General features: G+C 39.8%; 1 protein-coding gene, 2 long non-coding RNA genes and 1 pseudogene across 3 annotated transcripts in view; 1 reads left to right on the top strand and 3 right to left on the bottom strand.

Moving 5' to 3' along the window:
* The window catches only part of LOC149045894 (uncharacterized), a 3,720-nt gene extending 2,374 nt beyond the window's left edge, over nucleotides 1-1,346 (bottom strand). The window contains exon 1 of the long non-coding RNA XR_016187012.1: nucleotides 898-1,346. This is a non-coding gene — a long non-coding RNA (uncharacterized LOC149045894). The remainder of the gene's footprint in view (nucleotides 1-897) is intronic.
* A 1,949-nt stretch (nucleotides 1,347-3,295) lies between these two features.
* LOC149045892 (uncharacterized) lies at nucleotides 3,296-12,672 on the bottom strand. The gene is made up of 4 exons (XR_016187011.1): nucleotides 12,184-12,672; nucleotides 4,612-4,723; nucleotides 3,951-4,230; nucleotides 3,296-3,735 (listed from the first exon to the last, which is right to left on the bottom strand). It is a non-coding gene; the product is annotated as an uncharacterized LOC149045892 (long non-coding RNA).
* LOC149045893 (uncharacterized) lies at nucleotides 6,622-7,349 on the top strand (annotated as a pseudogene).
* A 6,621-nt stretch (nucleotides 12,673-19,293) lies between the features above and the next one.
* Nucleotides 19,294-20,043, bottom strand: LOC149045891 (uncharacterized). The gene is made up of 2 exons (XM_089205976.1): nucleotides 19,783-20,043; nucleotides 19,294-19,681 (listed from the first exon to the last, which is right to left on the bottom strand). Exons 1-2 carry the CDS (start codon nucleotides 19,968-19,970, stop codon nucleotides 19,294-19,296), a joined length of 576 nt encoding a protein of 191 aa, XP_089062102.1. The 5' UTR covers nucleotides 19,971-20,043.
* Nucleotides 20,044-26,872: the final 6,829 nt, after the last annotated feature.

The raw sequence follows: 26,872 nt of genomic DNA, 5'->3' as shown, positions 1-26,872 counted from the left end.
ACTATTTACGCGGTGGTTACCAGCGCGCTTGTGAGGTCAAATTGCCAGAACCCCGTTTAATTACACGATCACAGCTCGGACGCTTCTTGCAAAATGTGAAGACTACCAATTTTAGAGATTAATTCTTCAGTTTCCAGCATAAGGAAAAAAATATCGTCATAACGCCTCGAGATGTTGAGCGAAGAGAAAGTGGCTCCATGTTTTGTGACACAAACCATTTCGTGAAGTTCGAACTAATCGAGTAAAAAGCATGAAAACATAGTGCAAACATAGCGTGTAGAACCATCTCCATTTTACCCGTGAGTTTGTTTGCACCACACATTTGCGGTCCATAATTTGATTCTCAGATGTTTGACGGGTTCTCACATGACAATATCGTCAAAATCAAATTACCGCGTTAGACTTAATATAAACATGAACATCGCTTACTCAATCCCATTTTATTTTAATTTTGGGAAAGGCCATTACTTCGTTCTTAGGGTAAAACAACACATCTTCGGCAAAGCGCAAATTTTTCAAATGAACAGAGTAAATCCTGCGATAATTAACTAAAGAGAAAAAAAAGTAGAAAATTGCGCTCGCCGTTCGACATCATTTGAAAACTTTCTAGGCAAAAAAAAATACGTAAGATAACTTCTTTTCCCATAACACCACGACTGTATTAAACTTTCAAACGAAAGAACAAGAAATAACTTGAATAATACGAACACTATGCAATATTATTCGGGCGATGAACCGGCGTAAGAGTTTCTAGGCGATGAATGTCAGAGTTTAACCGAAACGTGATTAGTTGAATTCAAAACTGAAGCTAGTATCAAACGACGATTGGAAAAAAAAAAGTTTGAATTTTTTTCTGGGTCTTAGCGTAAGAGAAAACCCAGATAGGACACGACGTACCTTCTCTTCTTTCGCGGATCCTTTGCAGTTCGCTTCTCTTTGTTGATGACCTCTTTTCAGTCTGTTTTCAGAAGCGACTTTGTATTTCCTTCTCGCGTTGCTCTTCGCTAAAAACTCGCCTTTTTACTTGTGCCCTTTATTGTTCTCTTTCTTGTTCCTCTCGCCGTATTCTGCCTATTTTGGCGTCCTTTGTAGCTTTCTTACGCGATTTTCTGGACTCACTTTACGCCCTTTACATGTTGCTTTCTTTGGTCGCTCTGTCTCTTTATATCCAGCCTATTTTCAATTAAAACCCTCTCTCCACGAACTTGAATTATAACAATTTCCTCCAGTTGACAAAGCTTAAACTCTGCCAGTATTGTTGTCTTACGAGTTGTTTAGAAATTGCAAATTTACTGAGAATTACTGTTCAACAACATCCCGACCAGTTCAATTTTCCGCTCAAAACGTGAGTGGCAAATTTCATCTGCTAGCTCACGTGAAGCCCTCGTGCAATGCCTAACCGTGTGCCCGCAGTACGCTACACTGCAGCTCGACGTTCGAGGATGCGCACTTTATCGTCATCTGACGGTGTTTCTTGGTGCACACTGATGGGATATCCAAGTTACGCACGCAATCGCGCCGGCGCATTACCTTCTCCCTCGCCCTTCCATTACGTAATGGCTAAGATAGTGCCCGTGGTACAGTTAGCCGCGCATGCTAAAAGTAGCTCCTTGTACGGTCGTAGGGTCGTGCGGTCGTACGGCTTGATGGGTTACTACTATTTTGTATAGTTATGGGGCTACGCTCTGCGAGCTCCGCTATAAACATTATTTCTCTTAAACAGGTGACTTATCTTTGTTTCATCGGAAGCTTTTTAACCGAAAAGCAATTAAGATAAGAATTAATATGTCACGAATAAATTCTGAACCGGAAGTCCTTGGGATCTAAGAAATGTTTTAAGTATATGCATCAGCTAATGTTTTTCTTGCGTCGGAACTATTCTGTTATTAAATGACGACACCCTTTGAAGCGAAGCCTTCCGCATTATAGCTTTATATCTCTTTTGAAGAAAGCGTAAACTTAAGGGTTTATTCTGGAGTTAATAACTTGTAGAGTTATTTTGTAAAAAAAATCGTTACCGCATTTATGATCAGTTAAAGATAATAAACTACAACGCAAGAATATTCCGTAACACAATAGAAACATACACCTTACCAAAGCTACGAATTTTACTGCTGATTTGTTTTGAGTTTGAACACTAACGGCACGATGATTAAAATTCAATTGCCTGGCTACAGTGGCGATCCCTAGAGTTCAGATTGTAAACAAGAAGAAACATGGATGTAAGAAAAAGGATTAGCAACAGGCACAAGATTATCTCGAAAAGCAAACACAAATAGCCGACGATGGTCATTGCATGTTCGAATGAATTGAGTCTAATCGACAATAAAGAAAAATTAAGGGTAAAAAGTAAAGGAATTCCCTAAGATGTAAAAACCATTTGAATGACTGGGAGACGCTTCATAAATGTCAAGTATTTCAAAGGTTTCATCATGGCAATGTATCCATTTGCAACCATCGTGAGGATGTAGAGGAACCAGCCGAAGACCCAAAACCACAGTTTCATTGAATTTCTTGTTTAAGAAAATTTTCAAATCTAGAGGCTCAGAAATGCTCTGTAAACAAATCCAATTTTGTCTAGGAATTATTTTCTCTATTAAACGTTTCTTCAAAAAAACAAAAATTAAAAAAAAAAGCCAAAATCAAGACGAGGCAATCGCCTCGTCTTGCCTCATGCAAGCTATGGTCCTGATAACACAAGTCATAAGAATATATTGTTTGTGACGTCGAGGTCCAGTGGTGAGGAATTCATTCCGCATTGTAGAAGTTGTTAAAATTGATTCTTAGTAGAAAGTCGGCCGAGCGCGATTGATAACCTCTGCGAACAAGTTTACCAACAATTGAAAAAGAACAATCGAGAAACATTAGTGTTAATTTAAATCAAGCGGTTTCTCAGGATATTTTGTTCTCCTTTAAGGCGGTAACCGGTAAAATCTACCACCCGTAGTATCTCTTATTAGTGCCTACAATCGCTTAAAACCCTTAAAAATGGAACAGATTGCTCTACCAGTTAGAAAATTTATTTTTCCTTCTCTGCTTAAGTTAAGGAGAACAACTTTATTCAGAGAGCACAGCACGCCGGATGCACCCTTTTTGTGCAGCAGTACGAGCCCATTGCTGACTCGCAGATGACCAAAAAAAAAACAAACATTTATTCCATCAGAGTGCTTTTCTCTAACGTGTTACGAAACTAACACAGAAAACATCACAACGTCCAATCAAAGACAAGGAAGCTATCACAAGGAGCCAATGAGAACTCAGACAAAAAACAAGGAAATCGCCTGAAGCGCGGAAAACAGTTCAGGCCATAACCATTTCTGGATATCGGTTTCGAGCTTTGTGATTGGGTGAAATCAAAACCAAAACAAAGCAAATTTGGCCGAGAGGTGCTGGAAACAAGAAGAAGCTGATTTTTTTTTTTTTTTTTTTTGTGGCGGCCATGTTGTAATGCGGTAGTAAGGTAGTAAGCTGAAACAAAATTCGCTAATAAGGACTGGATGTAAGGTACCATTAAAAATATTCGTTTATTTCAAACATTCAACATGCATGTCCTCGACATTCTCGCATTCTGGAAGAGTAAAGCCGATTCTTTCTAGCACAAATTCTTTGTAACGCTGTGGTCCTTCCACCAAGAGCGTCCCAGGAATAAAAGCTCCTCCGCCAGCCTGTTTGTATCTAGAGAACTTCTGGGTAAAGCATGAGCTCGATGTTACTGTCCGTTCTCCGTTGATTTCCCTATTTTGGGTTACAAGAAAACCAATTAAATAAGGTTGAACCAAATAACGAGTGAGGTGTGAGATCGCGGAATCTGGACAATTTCATTTCTCTCCAGTATAGGTCGAGGAAAGAAAATATCTTGCTTCTTTCCGATTTTTAAATAGACATTATCAATTTCAGTCCAGCAAACCTTTACGAAAAAGTAACAGTAAAGCAAGAAAACAGTAACTTACCCTTCAATTCCTGGTTATTTTGCCACATCGAAGCAAAGCATGCAGCTGTATGTTTAGAAAGTGCTGAACCGTGCCGATCTGCTGCCCTTTGACATCTCCTAAAGTGTATGTCTTTCTCTGCGATTTGCTGAAAATCTGGACTTCTCGTAGAGCCTCTGGAATGTGTTCCATTTCTCGTGGAAGAAGACAAGCCAGTGCATGCGAGTCATACGTGTCGTCGTCTTCACTTTGAATAACAAGCGGTGTTCCACGTGGAGCTTTGATCTTGAAATTGTGATACCTTGAAAATAAACGCCAATAAATACATGAGTGGGATAAAATAAAATCAAGTAGTCACAATCTATATTAAGACGAATACACATGATCGAATTCAATGGAACAGAATCATACAAGGTATTTTGCGCGCTATTGATCGATTCGCGGGAGAATCTAGGTCTCAGAACACTACAAATTCGGTTCTACAGCTTTTAGTCAGCAATAATATGTCCTTTACAATTACCCTTTGATTTGAACACCCTGTATAGAAAGTTTGTTTAGGTAATAACTGCAAAATGTGAAAGCACGAGCGGTGTTTCTAAACGAGTTTCACAATTACAGACAAGTCCCTTGTGGTTTTAGACGAAAATTTCACTCTCATCAGTTCGTGTAGTTAAACTCTAACCTTTGTTTCCGGAATGCTGTAATAGAGACACTTCGGCAAGGCTCTCCACCAATGTGATTTCTTTATTTTCATCTTCATGCCGCTCTTATCGCACATTTCCCGGATACGATACCTAAAGATGTGAGAGCTAAGTGAACAAATACCTCTTTATTTTATGTTTGCCCGAAGGAGAACTTACTCGCTGGATAATCACATTTGTTGTTTTTTTAGAGGGCACGGTAACGAATCCTGCTATCTGATTGGTTCTTTACCCGGTCAGTATTTTCCTATCTCTGCCCACGGGCCACGGTAACACTTTCGTAAGTCGCCGAGTACATCCCAACTTTCGTTGTCATTTTTCATAAATACATCTCGTTTTCCGGCTGGGCAGTATTTTTAAACAAACACGTCGGTCACTACCTCAAGCCGATAAATAACTTATGAATCCTCTCTTTTCTCTCTCTCAAATCACTTTGGTTGACAGAAAAATATTGTTTTCAGAATGAATTTGTATAAACAATAGTGTCATTACGTTGGTTGACAAGCGGCCTAAAAACCGTCTGCAATTAATTTTAATCGTTCGCAAAAAGTACCCAGAAAGTTAGAACGTGAGGTATTTGGTTACAGTTAAACAGAACGATGGAACTTTCATTCATTTAATATCTGAATTTTCTCGAGCAATTTGTTCGTAGTGAAAGAGCAAGCGAAGTTTTAATTTAAGTTTTATGACAAATATACGCTCCCGGTGAGTCTTTCCAGTTCCGTTCGATTTGGACATTTCACTGTAAATTGCACACGAGAAACTGAAGGACTGATGTTTTGAGAAAAGGTCGCATTAAATTCCCTTGTGTCTCGTTGGAGTGTGCCGTTCGAATTTAGTTTTTGTGAAGGAAAGACGAGATTTACACACGTTATTGCAGCAAACAAACGAGCAAACTCTCACAACTTCAAAATAAAAAATTGAATTTACTCACAATTACTTTTTGTAACGATGTTAATTTATGCATGTTAAGTTAATTTATACAGTTTAGTTTACATCCGGGATCCGGCATGTTTTGCGCGCTCTTCGCTTGTTGATGTACACTCGGCTTACAAGATTAAAACGTTGTGTTTGAGTGCTCTGGTGTTCCGTCATCCGTCTTAGTGAATACGTTACATGGTGTCAGAAGTGAAATGGTATTTCTGACGATTGAGTCTGCGAATAAGGCAGAAATAAATATTTTGTCGGCACGAGATACGACAAGGCCCGGGCCTTAGGCCCGAGCATCATGGGTAATGATGCAGCGGTATATAAGGGGGAGTATAGCACGTGGCGTCCATCTAGGCCTCAGAACCAACCGTCCACCTCTAACTGTTGACAAATTTATTTTAGTTTGAAACTTATTTTCTTTAACTGTGAAGCCTCGTAGGACGGGCTGCCAACTGCTCTGAGTGTGGGCCATGGTTCCTACCCAGATTTCCTGTCATATTTTTTCCCCAAAGGGGTTTTTTTTCTGGCAGGTTTTTCCTGGCCTCCGTATAACCGTAGTAATGTCCTTGTAAGCGGTTGCCCACCTCTGTTAATCCCGACTTGGTGAAGTGTGCATGTTAGTAATGAATACCTATTTTGAATGTGTAAGGAATTGACTTTATATCAGGATTGTATATGGTATATCAGTTGCGAATGTATGTGTGCACGCCTCAGGCTATATGTGCCCCGGGTTGGTTCTCGGCAGGCTTCCCTAAATAAACTTATTTGGTGTACACTACTGTGTTTTTTGTTGTGTAGTGGAGACTAAATAACTAGTTTCTGCAATTGGTGCTGTCGAGGGATTATCGCTCAGCGAACCGGAAAGTGTTCTGGAGAGAGATTTGTTCGCACGCACGTGGTCAACCAACTCTGATCTGCGAACTGATACTGCCGTGTTTGGCGCTCGCCATTCATAACCTTCTTCACAACGAATAGCGGAATACAACGGTGACTGGAATCGTTTTGTGTTTTAGAAAGGAAATCTCTGCTGAAGGAATCTAGCTAACTTCAAATTACTCAGTATGCCACCGAAACCCGAAGATAGCGGCGCGTCTGTGCAAGTACAATAAGCCGTTGCACAACCACATCTGGTACAAGTCCCGATAAACATCCCATTGCCCTCAAAGCTAGAGCTCACAGGAAACGTGGCGACGAACTGGAAGAAATTCCACCGTGATTGGAACAACTACGAAATAGCTGCACGTCTAAAAGACCCTGAACACCCTGCTGTAAATAAATCGCTGAGAACTGCCACACTGCTAACCTGTATTGGCTCAGATGCTCTAGATGTGTACGAAGGCTTAGAATTCGAGACTGAAGACGATAAGAAGGACATTGATATTGTTCTCCAAAAGCTACAGCGTTATTGTATCGGAGAGACAAACGAAATCTACGAGAGATACCGATTTAACAAGAGAGACCAAGAACCAAACGAGTCTCTGGATGCTTACGTCACGGCCTTGCACACGTTGGCGAAGACGTGTAACTTCGGAGTGTTAGAGAACAGTCTAATTAGAGACAGGATTGTCATCGGAGTAAGAGACAATCAAGCTCGCAAGAAGCTCCTACAAGTCTCCAAACTCACATTGAAGGAATGCGTTGATATCTGTAGATCCTATGAGACCTCAAGCCAACAACTGAAAGAAATTAATCAGGAGGAAGTCAGCGCCATTAGTCAGTCTCATGAAAAGAAACCTAGAGAAACTCGCTGCAAGTTCTGCGCCAAAACGCATGTCTGGAACAAGCTTAAATGTCCTGCATGGGGGAAGACTTGCTCTAATTGTGGCATTCCAAACCACTTTGCGGTGGCCTGCAAAAACAAACCGCTTCCACCCAGTTCGGTCACATCCTCTAAACCTCCCACGCCGAGACACGTCCGCAAGCCAGTACATGCAGTGGAGGATTCTGACTTTGACGAATATGTCGCCTGTGTTGATGTCAAGGAGCACGTCTGTGCGGTGGACAATCCTGATCGTAAAGACAAACTGCTTGCGGTAACGCTATTAAATGGTCATAGAGTCCCATTCCAACTGGACACTGGTGCAACAGTGAACATCTTACCTGAAGAGTCTTTCAAAGAAGTATATGGTGAAGGCAGCCTATCCCTGCTGGACAATGCGGATGTAACTCTTGTTATGTACAACAAAACTGAGGAGAAGCTGATTGGCAAGAAATGTGTCCAAGTTGTGAATCCCAGAAATGGAAGAAAATACAGTGTGGAATTTGTAGTTGTAAAAGGAAAAGGCAATCCTCTGCTTGGCTTACGAGCCAGTGAGCAAATGCAACTCATCTCTGTGGTCCGACAAAACATCGTGTCTATTCAGTCTGAAGAGCCTTCGCAGAGCAAAACACCACTTACAGCAGAATCTATCCTCAAAGAACAAGCTGATGTATTCAGGGGAGAAGGAAAGTTAGAAGGTGATCTCCACCTTGAAATTGACCCGAACGTACCGCCAGTTCAACTCCCAACAAGAAAGGTGCCAATCGCCATTAAATAAAAGCTAAAAGAGGGACTGGATCGTTTGGAAGGCCTTAACATCATCACACCAGTAAATTTTCTAACCTCCTGGATATCAGCAACTCTAGTCACTTTGAAGAAAAATGGCAATGTCCGACTGTGTGGGGACCCCAAACCACTTAACCAAGCCCTTAAACGCAATCACTACCCGCTGCCGACAATCGAAGATGTCCTTCCTGAGCTCTCAAATGCGAGGTGCTTTACTGTGTTAGATGCCAAAAATGGGTTCTGGCACGTGTCCTTGGACGAGGAGAGCAGCTATGCAACCACATTTGGTACTCCGTGGGGAAGATACAGATGGCTCCGAATGCCATTCGGCATCTCACCAGCCCCTGAAGAATTCCAGCGTAGACTGGATCAGGCATTAGCAGGACTGAACGGATGCAATGCGATCGCTGATGACATCCTCGTATTTGGATGCGGAGCTGATGATGATGAAGCGGTAAGAGACCATGATGAAAAACTCATTGCTCTTCTCCAACGCTGCCGAGATAAAGGCGTAAAGCTGAACAGGGAAAAGCTGCAGCTAAGGCTCAAGGAAGTCGCGTAAATGGGCCATGTGCTCTCCGCTGACGGGCTACAACCTGACCCTGAGAAAGTCAAGGCAATCAGAGAGATGCCAACACCAACTGACAAACAGAGCATCCAACGCCTCTTAGGGATGACTAACTACCTGCAGAAGTTTGCCCCGAGACTTTCAGAGATCACGACTCCCCTACGTGAGCTCACTAAGAACGACAATGAGTTCCTTTGGGATGACCAAGTTCATGGTGCAGCCCTGGAAGAGACGAAGAGGATCCTTTCTACAACTCCAGTCCTAAAATACTTCGACCCAGATGCCACGCCTAAACTACAGTGCGATGCCTCTATGCATGGCCTGGGAGCATGTCTAATGCAAGATGGACATCCAGTCGCATATGCGTCCAGGTCCCTGACCCCCACAGAGGTCCAGTATGCACAAATCGAAAAGGAGCTATTGGCCATAGTATTCGCAATGGAGAAGTTTGAAACCTACCTGTATGGTAGGAAAGTGCTGGTTGAATCTGCCCACAAGCCTTTGGAAACGATCTTCAAGAAAAGCCTCCTAAGCGCACCAAAAAGGCTACAACGCATGCTTCTTAAACTCCATCGCTACGAGTTTGAAGTTTCTTACAAAAGGGGACCCTCCCTGCTTATGGCTGATCCCCTGAGTCGTGCGTATCTGTCGCTTAAAGAAGCCCCTGAGGATCAGAAAGACGTCATGACAGTCTCAGAAACAAGGTCGCCAGCAGAGATAGAAGCAGAGCAAGTAAACATGCTACAGTATCTTCCAGTGAAAGATAAAACCCTCTGTCAAATCCAAAACCTTACTCAAGAAGATGCTATTCTCAAGACCCTCGCTGGCGTCATTAAACAAGGCTGGCCAGAAAGTAAGCTCCGTCTCCCAACGGAAGTTCAAGAGTACTTTCCTTTCAAAGAAGAGCTCACACTTCAAAACGGAGTTATTTTCAAGGGAGACCGTGTTGTCATACCATTCCAAATGAGAGCTGAGCTCAAAAGGAAGCTACACTCCAGTCATCTGGGAGTACAGGCATACCAGAGACGAGCAAGGGAAGCTTTCTACTGGCCTGGCATGTACAAGGAGATTGAAGAATATGTCTCCCAGTGTGCAGTCTGCAATACATACCACCAAGGGCAGCAGAGGGAGCCCATGATCTCCCACCCAGTACCATCAAGACCGTGGCAAGTCCTTTCTGTTGACCTCTTTGAGCTCCGGGGCCAGGACTACCTTGTCACTACTGACTATTACTCAAATTTCTTTGAGGTCGACAAGCTTGTTACTAAGACATCGAAAGAAGTAATTAAAAAGCTCAAGCCTCATATGGCCAGACATGGAATTCCGGACAAGATAGTAAGCGATAATGGCCCCCAGATCAGCTCGCAGGAGTTTAAGAAGTTCAAAGACTTATATGAGTTTGATCATGTTACAAGCTCTCCCACTTACCCGCAGTCAAATGGCAAAGCGGAAAACGCGGTAAAGACTGCGCAGCGAATCAAGCTTAAGGCCTTAGAGGCTGGCAGTGATCCTTACTTGGGATTCCTTGACTTCCGCAACACCCCCACTGAAGGACTAGGAACATCTCCAGCGCAGCGTCTCTTTAACCGCCGTACCAAAACACTCCTGCCTACCGCTGGAAGACTCCTAACACAACCTGAATTTGACACCACTTCCCAGCTTCTTCATGCTCAGAAGAACAAACAAGCCTTCTATTACAACAATGGCACTAAAGAACTCCGGCCACTTGAACCAGGGAGCACCGTTCGTATCCATCCACCCAAGTCTAGGCATCAATGGACACAAGCAACGGTTGACAAACAAGTTGGTGTACGTTCCTACCAAGTAATTACTGACGACTGAAGGGTGTATCGCCGGAACCGCCGACACCTGCGTCTCACAGCTGAAGTTCCAAAACAATCACTTCCTGACATTGAGGTATCTAGCTCCGATCCTGGTCCCCTGCCCCTGACCAACGTTGAACAGGTACCACCAGTAGCTGAATCAATGCCCCAAGAGGTGGCCAAGCCACAAGCAGCACCAGGCCCTCCACCTGATGACATACCAAGTCCTGAAAGATGCAGCTCCCGGGGAAGAGTCCTACGAAGACCAGCATACCTCAGTGACTATGCATGCTGACACTTTTTCTATGTCGTTTATGTTCTTCGAACAATCATTATAGGAAACAATTCACGTTTTTCTTTCTCTACTCTTTCGTCTTTCGAATAACGAAGGGAGATGTAACGATGTTAATTTATGCATGTTAAGTTAATTTATACAGTTTAGTTTACATCCGGGATCCGGCATGTTTTGCGCGCTCTTCGCTTGTTGATGTACACTCGGCTTACAAGATTAAAACGTTGTGTTTAAGTGCTCTGGTGTTCCGTCATCCGTCTTAGTGAATACGTTACACTTTCCTCGCCGTTTACTTAATGAACAGAGGTAAATCTTCGTACATGAATGAATCGTGGATGAGAGTGAATAATACTTTCCGTTAGATCATTGACTCATTTTGAAGAAAACATTGTCGTGACAGTCCTTGCCAAACTAGTTCCGTTGTTTTTCAAATGTTCTTACGCATTTTATTTTTCTTACGCGCTCTCTAATTGACAGGTGTCAGATTGTGACAGATACTTGTAAAAATAATGTTTCAAAGTTTGTTTGGAAGCCTTTTAAATCACCTTTATCGCTACGGAAATGAAAATGTTTCGCTGAGGCATCTCTCTTTAATTTGCATCACCTCTATTTTAACTACCATTTACTCGCTCAAAAATTGTTCAGTTTATGGAAGATATTGCCTTATTTACAGCCCTAAATCATTCGGGTTCTTTCGGAAAGAATTTCGTCAAGTTTAAAAACAATAAATATGTTATTTACCGGCTAAGGGTCGGTCCGTATGGTGAAAACTGTGACCTCGGTCTTGAAAACGCTGCCCTCGGCCTACGGCCTCGGGCAGTATTTTCAAGACCTCGGTCACAGTTTTTCACCATACGGACCTCCCAGCCGGCAAATAACATATATTTATGTGTTAGATCCGTGGTTTCCTGAAATTATTTTTTAGTGTGCATTCGCCTTGGCTGAATGAATCTCTCTGATGTCAAGATCGAAATTGATTCGAAATTTCATCAAGAGCTCCGATTTAAAAGATTCTTTGTTTGTAGCACTGACCCAGGTCCGTGGCAGATTTGTGCCACAAAGACGACAAAGTGTCTCGAGATACTGAATGTGTTCATCCATGCTGTTGGCTTGATCTGAAATTTACGATGTAGGATTATAAAGGTCCGATAAATAATTGTCCTTTTAATTTAAATTGGTCGGCCACACCCTATGGTTAAAATTTATGGTTTACACGATACTCCGATGGATCTGAACAAAGGAATCCGTCTGGTAGTTTGCACACTAACAGACTTTCAACATTCGTGCACTCGAGCAAAAACTCGTGCACTCGATTGGAATTTTGACAAATTGGAAGCAAATTTATTCTAGTTTTTTAAAATATTTTTTTTAGGAATCAAAAAAAATGTTGCATACCTGAAAACCTCAACTAAATAGAGGTTATTCCTCGATCGAGCCCTTCGCAACATAGACCTCCACCCGACTTTTCATCTGAATTTTTCCTTCTCGTCATCGCGACCACCATCAGTTCTTTGCTTGTTGTGTGTAATTGCTTGTCTTCTGTAATTTTGCAAGGTTTCATGGGATATGGGTGGGGAACTAAGTCGCTAGGGCTCAAATAAAGTAATGAGCGAGTTTCCTCGATGTCCCACTACGACATCCATGTTGGTGACGTCATCAAGTATCCAGGAATGGTTATGGCCCTGACTGGAAAAACTTAAACGGACTGAGCGCAAAAATAAAAAAAAAAGAATCAAAACCATCTTCAGCTACCTTAAAACTAAAAGCTCTGAGCACGATGGACTGTGTGTTTTTTTGAAATAAGTTTAAAAATGAAAATAGGAACTAAATAAGTAAACAAGCGATCTTACAGTGTACGCGCTGTATTGTCTAATAAGTTCCCGGCCCTCCTCTACATGTCACTCTGTAATTAATTTAACGGTAACTAACAACGAGAAGAATAACACTGTATTTCAATCCAATATGGATTAATACATAAGGTATTTACCTTGGGAAAAGTCGGACAGAGTGCCTTCCATCAATTCGCACCGTCGAAATTTTCAACACTCTTATCTGCAGATTTAACAAACTTACAAACATCACAACTAATCCCTCTTTTTAGAGTGGAGTGCATTCGGTTGCAAGGCTGCAGAAAAAGTGTGAGGGAACAGCAATCATCCCAACACCAAAATCAGCCACTGCTAAAGACACGACAATTGCATTGGTTTTGGTGCGAAGCTGACGTTTAGTGCAGACGAGGAAGATGACAAATCCATCTACAACCATCGTGAGAATGCTGAGGAACCAGCCGAGAACCCAAACCCACGTTTCCATTGAATTTCTTCTAAATGACTGTCTAGAACTTTTCAATCGCTTTCTTCTGTCAAGCCAATAATGTTTTGAAAGGCTTTTAAGCATGGAAAATTTAATGGTGTTTATATAGAGTTTTTATTCAACCTTCTGGCTTCATCTAAGCTACGCACGAAGAGTTAATTAGGGCAATATATATGCTGTTTAATTAAATGCTATTCAGAGCTACAGACATCTATCACTTAATAAGGTTCTTGTCAGACGCTTCGTGCACGGAGTTTGACGTCTGTTTTTTGGTTTTCAAGAAGAACGAACCAATCAGAAATTGATGACAAACGCGGAACATTTTTTCCTTCATCTTCTAATGTGTTTTAATTCAAAGGAAATTACGGCAGTCCTTTTTTGAGACTATTAGTACAGCATGATAGTGCAAATAACAAATAATTCCAAAATTATTAACCGGTCAGTGTTAAGCGTAAGTCGCCCCCTTTTATTATTAAGTTAAAGACGTTTTAAGCACTGTCCAGTTGTAAAGCATTTCGGAAGCGGCGTTGTTTGTATTTTGACTCGCCATACGAGCTCATGAAAATACGGCGCAACTCGCAAAAATACTCAGCGATGCTGAGAAATTAAATTAGATAAGAAATTAAAAGCATTTCACAAACACTTATCAAGAAAACGTAACGTTGTAAAATTTCATGAAAGCGTTGGCCTTTGACAATCTCTAATGACCTCTAATAATCTCTACGACCGATGGATTACATGACTTGAATATTTGTCAAGTAGTTCGTTTTTAGTCGAACGAAGGTCTTCCTCAACGAGCATCTCCAAGATAAGTTTTCATGGAATAAAAAAGTGGTTGAAATGTTATATCATTGTTACCAACGCTACCAAATATGAAAAATTTCCAAATGAAAACGGGGAAATTAAAAAAAAATATGTATACATCAATGAATCTTATGTTGACATTGACTATGTAAGGTGATCGTCAGTTCCCCGTTAAATTAAACTATGACAGCTCATGGGAAGTTGCATGTGTGCAAATCGACTGCCGTTGACGAAAAGTCAGGCAATTCAGCACTTGTTTTCCAACATTTATCGTTTCAAAGCTATCATGTAATTTATCAACAAGAGCTTAATACTCTAAAACATTGAAGAGAATATACAAGGGACCTTCAGCAGTCAAGACGGCAACACCAAGGAAAACTTCGATTAAAAAATAAATTTCTGCCTTTAATTAGAATTTAAAAATTGGCTGCATTTGTTTACCATCTCATACGGCGCCACACCTCAACTTCAGCATAACGTATAAAAGAAGCGTTGAGTTCTAAATGGAAATTTAAAAAAACAATTTTCCGTCGCGGTTTCGGTTTGCAGATGACTCAAGTTGTGGTGATTTCACATTGTTGGTTTGCAGAGGACGCTGCTAAATTCCAAGTTATCTCAATTGTTTATATTTTATTTAACTAACTATCAACTCGCTCGAACTTCCTGGAATCGCGATAATTTGTTTCGATTGCCTTGCGATTTTGCGATAGAGGTCTCTCCTTTTATTTCAAACCATACCTGTCTCGACGAAGAAAATTACGGTCAAAGGACTAGGTGTATTTTTTCCAATTGTCGATAAAGGGTGAAAGGAAAAAAAAAAGGAAGCGAAAGGAGAAGGAAACGTGGAGTCGAGCATCAACAAACAACCTTGCGCTCATCCTCACGAGCGTCACTTCTTTCGGGGTACTAAAGGACGACCAGTACGTATTTTAACATCTCTAGAGAATATCAACTGTCGACTCATTCTCTTGACTTCTCCATAACAAAAATTGGCTCCAAGAGACTGATCGTCATTTATCCCCTGTGGGGGGAGGGAGAGGAGGTTGGACGATGCAGATGGCTACAATGGTCATAAGCGATGCTACAAACAGGAAGTTGGCCACGCAAGGCTGCCTAAACAAAATCTTCGTTCTTAGATCGATAATAAAACTGGACAAGAAATTGCTTCAGGTTAAGATTTCAAAGGGATTGTTGATGAACGACCTCTATCGAGGAACTGACGGAAACATTGTGCGAAGCTCTCTCTCAACGTTAATATTCTAACCATATTTTATATGGTATCGTCGGATTGAACTACGCGTGGATCACGCGATCTGTTAAAGAACCGGACATATCAATTGACAAGTAATATGATATATTTTAACTCTTTTTTATTTTATCATGCAAGGCAAGCTCGTAATTTTAGGGAACATATGTTTCTTACACCAAAATACAAGTCAGCTTCAATGGTGTAAAGAAAAAACAATACTCCAAAGTAAATTTTGCTGCAAATTAAAGTCAAGTATTTCAAAGCATAGAATGCATTCGGTTGTAACCAGACGAGAACCCAAAACCACGTTTCCACTGAATTCCTTTTTAATGGCTGTCCTTAATTACTCTGTTGACGCCTTTTGAAGAGAAGCCTTTTGCATTCTTGTTTTATATCCCTTTTGAAGAAAGCATAAGCTATAGGATTTATTCCAGAGTTAATAACTTGTAGAGGTATTTTGAAATAAAAATCGTTACATGAGTTATTACCAGTTACAAATAAAAAACTACAACGCATCATTATTCCGTAACACGATAGAAACACACACGTTAACAAAGCCACCCATGTTACTGCTGAAGTGTTCTGAGTTTTAGCTCTAGTAACCAGTTGATTGAACCGCAATTGTTTAACTAAAGTGCGATTTCTAGAGTTCAGATTGTAAACAACAAGAGACATCGATGCAAGAAAAAAGATTAGAATTACGCACAAGATTATCTCGAAAAGCAAGTACAAGTAGCCGCGCATAGTGATGGCAGAATGGATTGCACTGAGTTTAATCGACATTAAGATAAGAATGAAAAGAGAAGGAATTACCCAAGATGTTAGAACCATTTGAATTACTCGACGGCGCGTCATAAAAGTCAAGTACTTCAAAGGTTTCACAACAGCAACATAACGTTCCAGTACTAAATTAACCAAGTTCGTTCCAGAGGCGTAAAAAGTGAACACCCTTACAAATGCCACAATTACTTCTTCTTTTGAGCGTGGAGTGCATTGGGTTGCAAGGCTGCAGAAAAAGCGCGAAGGAACAGCGATCATCCCAACACCAAAATCAGCCACTGCTAAAGACACGATGAATGTGTTGGTTTTGGTGCGAAGCTGACGTTTACTGCAGACGAGGAAGATGACAAATCCATTTACAACCATCGTGAGGACGCTGAGGAACCAGCCGAGAACCCAAAACCACGTTTCCATAGAATTCTTCTAAATGGCTGTCTAGGACGTTTCAGTTGCTTTCTTTGGTCAAGCCAAGAGTGTTTTGAAAGGTTTTATGGATGAAAAATTGCGTTTATATATAGCTTTTAATCAACCACCTGGCCCCATCTGACCAACGTAAATTTTAATAAGGCCGATATCTATTGTTTACCTAAGTCATATTTAAGGCCACAAACATCCATCACTTTTTTAGGTTTTTGTCAGACACTATGTGCACGGAGTTGAACGCCCGTTAATTGGTTTTCAAGAAGGATGAACCAATCAGAAATTGATGACAAACGCGGAACATTTTTGACTTCTTCTTCTGATATGTTTAAATTCAAAGGATAATTACGGCAGTCCTATTTTAAAAATATCAGTGCAGCATGACAGTTCAAATACGGGAATAAACGAAATTTAGCCAACACCAAATATTTTAAAATACTAATAATTTCAAAATTATCAATCGGTCAGCGTTAAGCGTAAATCGCCCCCCGTTACTCTCAAGTTAAAGACGTTTTAACAAATAAACGAATCCTCTAAGCTCTGTGTTGTCGTAAAACACTTCGGAAGCGACAAGAGCGCGAAAGTGATGGAGAGAAAAACGTAGGAGACGTAGTGGAATGTTTTCCTTACTTCTTAGCGGTTACTTTCCAAAATGTCATTTTCCATCTCCATGTGATTTGTGCAGTTATCCACAGCTTGTTCCACATCAGTTGCAACCAAATAACTCGTTTTCATACTCGTTTTAAAGGTCATCATGTGCAAGACTTGTGGATCAAGTGCGTCACTTTTCTTTGGAAAAATGTTTGCTAAACACACCAGCAGAAATTAAAAGCATTTCACAAAGACTTACCGAGAAAACGTAACGTTGTAAAATTTCCTGAAAGCGTTTGCCTTTAACAGTCTCTCTTGACATACGACCGATGGATTACATGACTTGAATACTTGTCAAGTAATTCATTTTTAGTCGAAGGAAGGTCTTCCTTGACGAGAATCTCCAAGAAAAGTTTTCATGGAATAAAAAAAGTGTTGGAAATGTTATATCATTGTGACCTACGCTACCAAATGTAAAAAAAATTCCAAATGGAAACGGGAAATTAAAAGTATTGATATCAATGAATTTAATATCGGCTTTGACTAACAAAGGTGCAATTCCCCGTTAAATTAATGCGTGACAGCTCATGGGGAAGTTGCACGTACACAAATCGACTGTTGTTGACGAGAAGTCAGGGAATTCAGCTCTTGTTTTTCAGGATTTATCGTTTCAAATTTATTATTGATGTACTTTTTCGACAAGAACATAATGCTCTAAAATATCGAAATGAACATACAGCGGAATCACGGACTGTTGTAAAAACACAGCAAAATTGAGGAGGAAAATTATATTTTTTACTATGTATCATTAAACGCAAGCTCATAGTTATAAGAGTTAATAATTTGTAGAAGTATTTTGTAACGAAAATCGTTCCATAATTGATTATCAATTGAAGATAATAAACTCTTATATCGGTATTGACTATTTAAGGTGATGGTGAATTCCCCGCTAAATTAAACACAGCTCATGGGGAAGTTGCACGTATGCAAATTGACTGTCGTTGAGGAAAAGTCAGGCAAATCAGCTCTTGTTTTCCAGCATTTGTTGTTTCAAAGTTATTATGTAATTCATCAACAAGAGCTTAATACTCCAAAACATTGAAGGGAACATACAGTGGACTGGCGGACTGTTGTAAAAACACAGCGAAATTGAGGAGGAAAATGATATTTTTTTAATCTAGTTATAAGAACCAGATGTTTTTAGGACTAAAAGATATGACAGCCTAAATGATTAAATTAAGAAAAACATTTTCCCCAGTAAAGTACGGCTTGTAAAATAATCAATATGTGGTCTTAAATATTAGAGACGTATGTACTATCAACACTACTTCCCTTAAACAAGTGACTTATCTTTGTTTCATCGGGAGCTTTTTAACTGAACAGCAATAAAGATAAGAATTAATATGTCACGAATAGATTCTGAACCGGAAGTCCGCGGAATCTGGGGAAGTTTTGAGTATATGCATCAGCTAATGTTTTTTTTGCGTCGGAATTATTCAGTCGTTAATTAACGATGCTTTTTTAAGAGAAGCCTTTTGCATTCTTGCCATATATCTTTTTTGAAGAAAGCGTAAACTTTACGGTTTATTCCGTGTTTATTTAGTGACAATTAGCCTCTATTTGGCCAAGAACGACACATGTCTCAAACGACAATAATTCCAAGCGGGAATCGGTTGAAATAGCTCTTATCAGAGTTGAGCACGCGAAATCAGCGGTCTCCGGATGAGCTTACGCCAAAACGAGGCTATCGGGTCTAGCTCGCTCTAAAGTACAAGGAAGCAGAGAGGGAAATTAGTAGTAGCTTGGTATTTACATAATATTTTCTCGAGTTTTTAGTTTCTTTATCCATGGTGAAACATTGCATAGCTTTTGGGTGTCAAAACCGAAGTTCCAAAGCGGAATGCAAGGACTTATCATGGCATTCGCTGCCGCTGTCAAACAAGAATTTGCTGGCACAATGGCTCGTGAAACTGCGTCGAGAGAACACTCCGATAAACAAAAACTCTTATGTCTGTAGTCAGCATTTGGAAGCTAATTGCTTCATAAAACCAATGGGAGGACAAAGAATTCGCTTGAAGCCAGATTCCGTACCGACAAAGTTTATATTTACTGTTGAAAAACCAAAGAGGAAAGAGCCCGCTGATCGAGCAACGTTGAACACAAAGAAAACAAAAATAGAGAAATCGCAGCAGCATTCAGCCCCCGAATCGATAAACATTGAAAACACCGATTTTAAATCTGTTTCAGATGGTATGGAAACTGAACATCTGGAAAGTGAAGGTTTATTTCAAATTGTAGATGAAAACTGGGAACATCAACTTCAGTTAAAGAATGACGAAATCTCATGTTTACTTGAGAAATGGCAAACTAAGGAGCGCGAACTGAACAAAAAATACTAAAAAATAAATAAATACTTTATCGTCGTCGTCGTCCCGTGCGATTTCCAGTTTTTGGATATGACCATGTCGAAACAAACCGAAAGCTTTCCTGCTGACATTCTTGAAATCTTTGTTGGATTCATTGTCTTTAGCTTTTCTTTCAATAAAGTAAGACACGACATTCTGAATATTAAATGAAGGGACATCGTCCTTCGCGTCAACCAGCGAAACCCATTGTGCAGACCCAGGGAAATCACAATTGACAGTCGCCGTTTGCTCCAGTGGTTTACTTGCCGCCAAGTGTTGCCACTTCTCCGTAAAATTATTCTCCCAACCATTTTTTATATAACTGATGACCCTGCGGCAGGTAAAACAAATCGATATAGAACTTATGCTTCGACATTTCCTTCAAGCTATGGCAATAATTATAAGGAACAAAAAATAATGCAATCTGTGTACCTTTGAGATAACTCAGCCTTCGTTGCTTCAGACCGTGCACTACCATCTTTAGCCGTCCCTTTGCGGAATGACAACCATTCTTTGAGTCTTTCTTTAGTAATATGCCGTGGGCAATTACCACTTATCAACTGCACTTTCTCCTCAGCGGAAAAAAAGGCCGCTTGTGGAAGATTTGTGGAACACTCCATAAGTTTTCCTCACTTTCTCACACAAATCTGATCGATGTTGACCCGATAGCCTCGCTTTAATGTTTACTCACAAGAATACTGCTGGTTTGTTTGGGTGGCGTGCTCAATTCCGATAAGAGCCATTAATATCAAATGAGTGACGTTAACAAATACAAGCAGCAGCTGGAGCACAGAAGAAATGTATGGGGAAACACAAGACGTAGTCGAGTGCTTTCTTTGCTTTTTGGAGCTTGGCGTGCTTACAAACCTCTCATTTGCCTTTCCTGTTACTATTTGCGGGTCGGTGTGTATTCGTCGGTAACTTAATCCGAAATTTCACTCTCTATCTGCCTGTAATAATATACATGAAAAAACTGTGCGTCACCCTGATTGGCTGAAAACGAATCCATTTTTGAAAATTTCTTCCACCTCTTCTACTTAAAATAAGCAGATCACCATTATTCAGAGAGCATTGCACGCCAAATGCACTCTTTTTGTGTCGCAGTACGAACCCATCGCTGATTCGCAGATGACCAAAAGATGAAAAAAAAAACCATTTATTCCATCAGAGTGCTTTTCTCGTACGTGTTATGAAACCAACACAGAAACGATCACAACGTCCAATCTGAGACAAAGAAGCTATCATAAGGAGCCAATTAAAATTAAGATAAAAAACAAGGAAATTAATTGAAGCGCGGAAAAAGGTGAATGATTAGGGCGCAAAACATAAAAATAAAAAACAAGCTTTTTTTTTAGCTCCGCAACTGACGATATTCAACAGACCCCTGTTACATCTATCACATTCTTCAGTCCCGAAGTACTGTGAACGAAGAATTACTTGAGAAAAATATCGTTTCCCAAAATACCTCACCTGTGAAGAGAAAGGTAGAATGTTTTGTTAAATACTTCACGAGTATTACACATGATGTCACGGGATGAGCCACGTGCCCTGTGCCAGTATCTTGCTGCCACGGGGACGCCAACAGATACGCACGCAGTTTGAGCATAAGAGTGCCGAAGTCACTTATAATGGATTACAGGCGTTGCCTTTCGACTGAGCAGAGAACGGAAAATGGCTTTTCGGAGGTATACTACGTGTTTTGGTTGTGTAAGTCGTCAAGGCCTTTTACCTGGATAAAGAAAATCAAGAATTGCTGTGAACAGCGGTTGACGTTCCAACTATGCAATCTCCTTCCTGAAAAAAAAGAAAATGGATCGCCGTGAAAAGGCGAACGTTTTACCAATCATAATGCCTCTATAATTCAACTTACTTTCTAAAGTGAAATGCAGCTAAATCATACCCAGGTTACCTACATTCAAAAGTCCTTCTTGAAACTCTGACCAGGTAACGTTAAGAATTTGGTTTGACAGGCCTAGGTAGCCTTTAAAATTATGCCTAAAGTTTGCATTTCGTGCCTAAAAAATGGAAACAAAAAGACGTGACCACGGCATCGTAAAAAAGTGCGAGACACTTCAATCTACAAAATCAGCCGACCTCTGGATGTCTAACACTAAAATGGAGAAAGTTATGCGAGCATGCCATCATCATTATCACTTCGGCGAGGGCTTTTCTTTGCCCACCGAGAAATAAAAGGCCTTAAGCAACGCGAGCCTGCCAAAGGTCTGAAAGGGGTCTGGCACTGTTAACCTCATTATTAGTACCAGGCCCAAGGCAAACTTCTCCCCGGCTCTTCTCAAATCTTACGGCGGGCTGAGAAACGCGCGTCCTGCGACGCTAATAAAGAGAACCTGACCGCAAGCTTCCATCCTCTCTACGGGAAACGCGGTTGATCTTAAGGGTTGGGTTCAAGGCCTGGCTGGGGCATTATGTTGAGTGCTTGGGCAAAACAATAAAATTCTTGCAGTGCGTCTCTTCACCCATGAGTATAAATAGATACTGACCCTCTTTACCCGGAAGTATAAATGGATACTGTCCCTCTCCACCCAGGAGTATAAGTGGATTCTGTCCCTCTTCACCCCAGAGTATGAATGGATGCTATCCCTCTCCACCCAAGAGTATAATTAGATACTGTCCCTCTCCACCCAGGAGTATAATTAGATACTGTCCCTCTCCACCCAAGGGTATGAATGGATACTGTCCCTCTCCACCCAGGAGTATAAATAAATACTGTTCCTCTCCACCTAAGAGTATAAACGAATAATGTCCCTCTCCACCTAGTCACCGGTTGTTTGAAGGTGGTATAGCGCTATCCAGTGGATTAATCTTTATCCGGTGGATAGTGCAGTACGTTTTTGTTGTCACTTATCTGCTGGATAGCAATTTATCTGTTTGTTGGCATTTTCTGACCTTTATAAAACTGGGCCCAGGAGTTTAAAGGTTTATTTTAGAAAAGTTGTTATCAGAGAAAAAAACAAAAGAAAACATGACACAAGGTGAATATTGGGGAAAGTTCAATTCATCGGTGTGTGTTTAATTTGGTTGGGGAGAGATATAGATATTAAGTGTGAAATAATTTGGGAAATACTAATGTTTGGAGTAAACTCCTAGGGTTTGGTTTTAGTCTCAATAGTTTGAATATTTTTAAAATCAATTAGACTCCAAGTTTTCTTTTGAATTAATCACGAAAGCTAAAATAATCAAGTGTCATGGGTTTTAAAGAGGTTCTAGTTTTGAATAAAAGAAACTTAAAAAAGCAAATGAAATCTGTAGCGAATTAAAGAAAAAAACTATGGAACAGACTTACTCCTTGTTAGTTAAAACACTTGACAATTAGGTGTCAAACGTTTTTTTTTTAATAAAATCTATCAGTAGATCAACTCATATATTTTAAAATATATAAATGAATTATGGGAAGAAAAACTTCTAGAGAATCAATTTTTGAGCCAAACTATTCGAGTTTGGTTATTGTGTCACAAGCTGATACATTTGACAATAAGGCTCCGAAAGAAAAAATGCTTTTTTCTTTTTAAATAAAATAAGATAACAAATAAATTAGGAGACCTAAAGTAGAAATCTGAACAAAAGCAATCAGACTTCAAGACTGTTGTTGAAATTATCTAAAAACTTTCGAATTTAGAAAACGTATGTCGTCAGAGTATAAGACTTATAATGGATATAGAAACGAGTTTTGAAAAGACTTAGAGAAAGACCAGTGTTTGAAAAATACTTCTTGACTTTAGTTTAGCCTCAAGAGCTAAGACAGTTGATAATCAGGTTGCACGCAAAAAGGTCTTATTTTCATCAAAAAAAATTAAAAAGAGAAGGGAAATAAACGCACTCCCCGACCTATGCTTGTGTGTACATTTTTTAAAAAAAATGAACTCCAGGGAAAACTTGAAAAGCATCAAATTAGGACCGGTCTATTTCAATTTGGTTTTCTCCTCAAAAGCCAAAATATTTATCATTCGGCTCCGAGTTCTTTATTCTTCTTTACCTATTTCTGTTCAAAAATTTTACAATTCAAGCTATTGATGAAAATTTGCTTTCAAATTAATTTTTGAGGATTTTTCCAGCATATAGTCCTTGAAGTTAATCTTAGAATCAATTGATTCACAGAAACCGTATTCTAAACTTCCAGTTAAATCCATCTCAATTAGATAGCCTTACAGGAGATTGCAATAATGATCATTTGATAGGTATCCAAAACATTAACAATTCTAGAAATCGAAGTTGTTTCCTTGTTTTTGTGATTTTCTTTTCTTTGTTTTTGACTGTAGTTAGTTTTGAAGTGCACACATTCACTTAATCAAGGTTCGGGCGTTGAATGTAGACCAAACATAAAAGCGCGGAGATGGCCAACATACTGAACAACCATCCCCCTTCCCACCTTGAATAAGCACCCTCTTCTTGCCTCACTTCCTTCCTTAGGTAATAGGGATACAAGGAAAACCTGTTGCTACTGACACTTAGTTTGTATCTCTTTAAACTTCAACCACGGCTAAATCAACACAGGTTAAAAGTGTGTTAATAAGAACCCCCTCGATCAAGCACCTTCCTCCCGATGAGAAAGCGCCCAGAAAGATGAATCGTAGCATGCTTATGCATTTATCTACATAAAATAGGGGTCACCGAGCAAATAAAGGCAAAGCGAGGCTGTATTTGTCATAACCATTTATGTCATGAAAAAAAAAAACCTTTAAATGTTAAGAATAATTTCATAATATTTTGATACCATTTTCAAGGGAACATGACAGAAGTGTGTTGTGTCGATACATCATAGAATTTGTTTCAAATTATCAAAACCATCTTCAGTTACCTTAATACTAAAACTCTGAGCACGGTGTGTATATTGTATAAATACGTTCAAAATTAAAATAGGAATTGAATAAGTAAATAAGCGATCAATACAACAACAATGAAGGAAAACATTTCTCGCTGCTGCCTCAGGAGTCACTTGGCTCAATAAAAACTGTCATGGCGACTACGAATGGGCAGAAGTTCGTCTTACAGCGTACGTGCTGTACTGTCTAATAAGTTCCCCCTTCTACATGTCACTGTAATTTAATTTTCAACGGTAACGACAAGAAGAAGAACACTGTACTTGAATCCAATGTGTATTAATACATAAGTTATTTACCTTGGAAAAAGTCGGAACAGAGTGTCATTGATCAATTCGCGCCGTCGAAATTTTCAACACTCTGATCTGCCGATTTAAAGAAACAATCACCGCTTTTCGCAGAACTGACGATATCCAAGTTAATAAGTTATTCAAACTGGCTGAAAAAGACGCTGAATTTCTTTTTTAGTTTTTAAGCTCTTTCCACGTGCAAGACTGATAGTAAATTCATGAATTTTAATATTTTAAACGATTTGTAATTCAAATGAGTTTTCCGACTTTGAACAACGGGCTGAATACCAACGACAAGCTTTTCGGTTAGTTTTTTGCGATCGTAAGTAATAGTTGGCTATTTTTAAGACTTAGTAGACTCTAATAAAGAGGTAAAAATATCGCGGTAACCGTAGCAATACCACAACTATTGCATGTAGATAACTCTCCAGTTATTAAAATCGTTGTCCTGATTCAAATTAGACAGCGCACGAACACTAGCCTTTCGAAGAGCCTGCTAAGTTCCAAATTATCTAATTTATTTCCATTTCATTTTATTAACTATCAGCTCGCTCAATCTTCCTGGAATCGCCTCATTTTTTTTCGATTTCCTTGCAATTTCGCGATAGAGGTCTCTCCTTTATTTCAAACTACACCTGCCTCGACTAAGAAAATTATGGTCGAAGTAATAGGTGCCTTTTTTTCAATTTCTAATAAAGGGTGAAAGCCAAAGATAAAAGAAAAGGAAAGGAGAAAGAAACGTGCAGTCGAACATCAACCAACAACCTCGCGCTTATCCTCACGAGGATCATTTCTTTCAACCTCTCAAGAGAATATCAACTATTGACTTTAAACTTCTAATTTATCCCCTGTAGGGGGAGAGAGAGAAGGTTGGACGATTCAGATGCTACAATGGTCATAAGCGATGCTACAAACTTGAAGATTGCTGTGCGAAAGGCTTCCTTGCAAAATATTCGTTCATAGATCAATAGTAAAACTAGGCAAGAAATTGCTTTAGGTCAAGTTTTCTAACGGATTGTTGAAGGTCGAAAGTCCTCGAAGCACGACCTCTTTATTGGAATTGACGGATACTATGCCAACGAAATGTTGCACACAGCTCTTTGTTAACGTTAAGATTCTAACCATATTTTGTATGGTATCGTCGGATTGAACTACGCGTGGATCAAGCGATCTGTTACAGAACCGGACACATCAATTGACAAGGAATATGATATGTTTTCACTCTTTTTATTTTATTATGCAAGGCAAGCTCATATTTTTAAGAACCAGATGTTTCTTATATCAAAATACAAGTCAGCTTCAATGGTTTAAAGTAAAAAAAAATTACCCCAAAGTAAATGTTTCTGCAAATTAAAGTCAAATATTTCAAAGGTTTCAAAGCGTGGAGTGCATTCGGTTGTAAGGTTGCAGAAAAAAGCGAGGAGGAACAGCGAACATCCCAACACCAGAATCAGCCACCGCTTAAGAAACGACAAATGTGTTGGTTTTGGTGCAAAGCTGACGTTGACTGCAGACAAGGTAGATGACAAATCCATTTACAACCATCGTGATGGTGCAGAAGAACCAGCCGAGAACCCAAAACCACGTTTCCATTGAATTTCTTTTTAATGGCTATCCTTAACTACTCTGTTTTTCTTGCGTCGGATCTGTTCTGTTGTTTATTAACGACGCCCTTTTTGAAGAGAAGTCTTTTGCATTCTTGTTGTATATCTCTTTTGAAGAAAGCATAAGCTATAGGGTTTATTCCAGAGTTAATAACTTGCAGAGGTATTTTGTAATGAAAATCGTTACATGATTGACCAGTCAAAAATAATAAACTACAACGCATCTTTATTCCGTAACACGATAGAAACACACACGTTATCAAAGCCACCCATTTTACCGCTGACGCCTTGTTTTGAGTTTTAGCTCTAGCCACCATATGATTAAACCGTAATTGCTTAGCTAAAATGCGATCTCTTGAGTAAATAACAAAAAACATGGATGCAAGAAAAAAAATTAGAATTACGCACAAGATTATCTCGAAAAGCAAACCCAAGTAGCCGAGCATAGTCCTGGCAAGATCGATTCCACTAGGTCTAATCGACACTATAATAAGAGAGAAAAGAAAAGGAATTCCCCAAGATGTTAGAACCATTTGAATGACTCGGCGATGCTTCATAAAAGTCAAGTATTTCAAAGGGTTCACAACAGCAACATAACGTTCTAGTACCAAACTAAACAAATTTGTTCCAGAGATGTAAAGAATGAACACCCTTACATATATCACAATTAATCCCTCTTTTGAGCGTGGAGTGCATTCGGTTGCAAGGCTGCAGAAAAAAAGTGAAGGAACAGCAATCATCCCAACACCAAGATCAGCCACTGCTAAAGACACAACAAATGCGTTGGTTT

Source organism: Pocillopora damicornis, chromosome 5 (genome assembly GCF_964200805.1).
Source record: "Pocillopora damicornis chromosome 5, jaPocDami1.2, whole genome shotgun sequence".
In the NCBI taxonomy this organism is placed as follows: Eukaryota; Metazoa; Cnidaria; class Anthozoa; order Scleractinia; family Pocilloporidae; genus Pocillopora; species Pocillopora damicornis.
The sequence above is the reverse complement of the archived record's forward strand: the minus strand, read 5'-3'. Positions and strand labels throughout refer to the sequence as shown.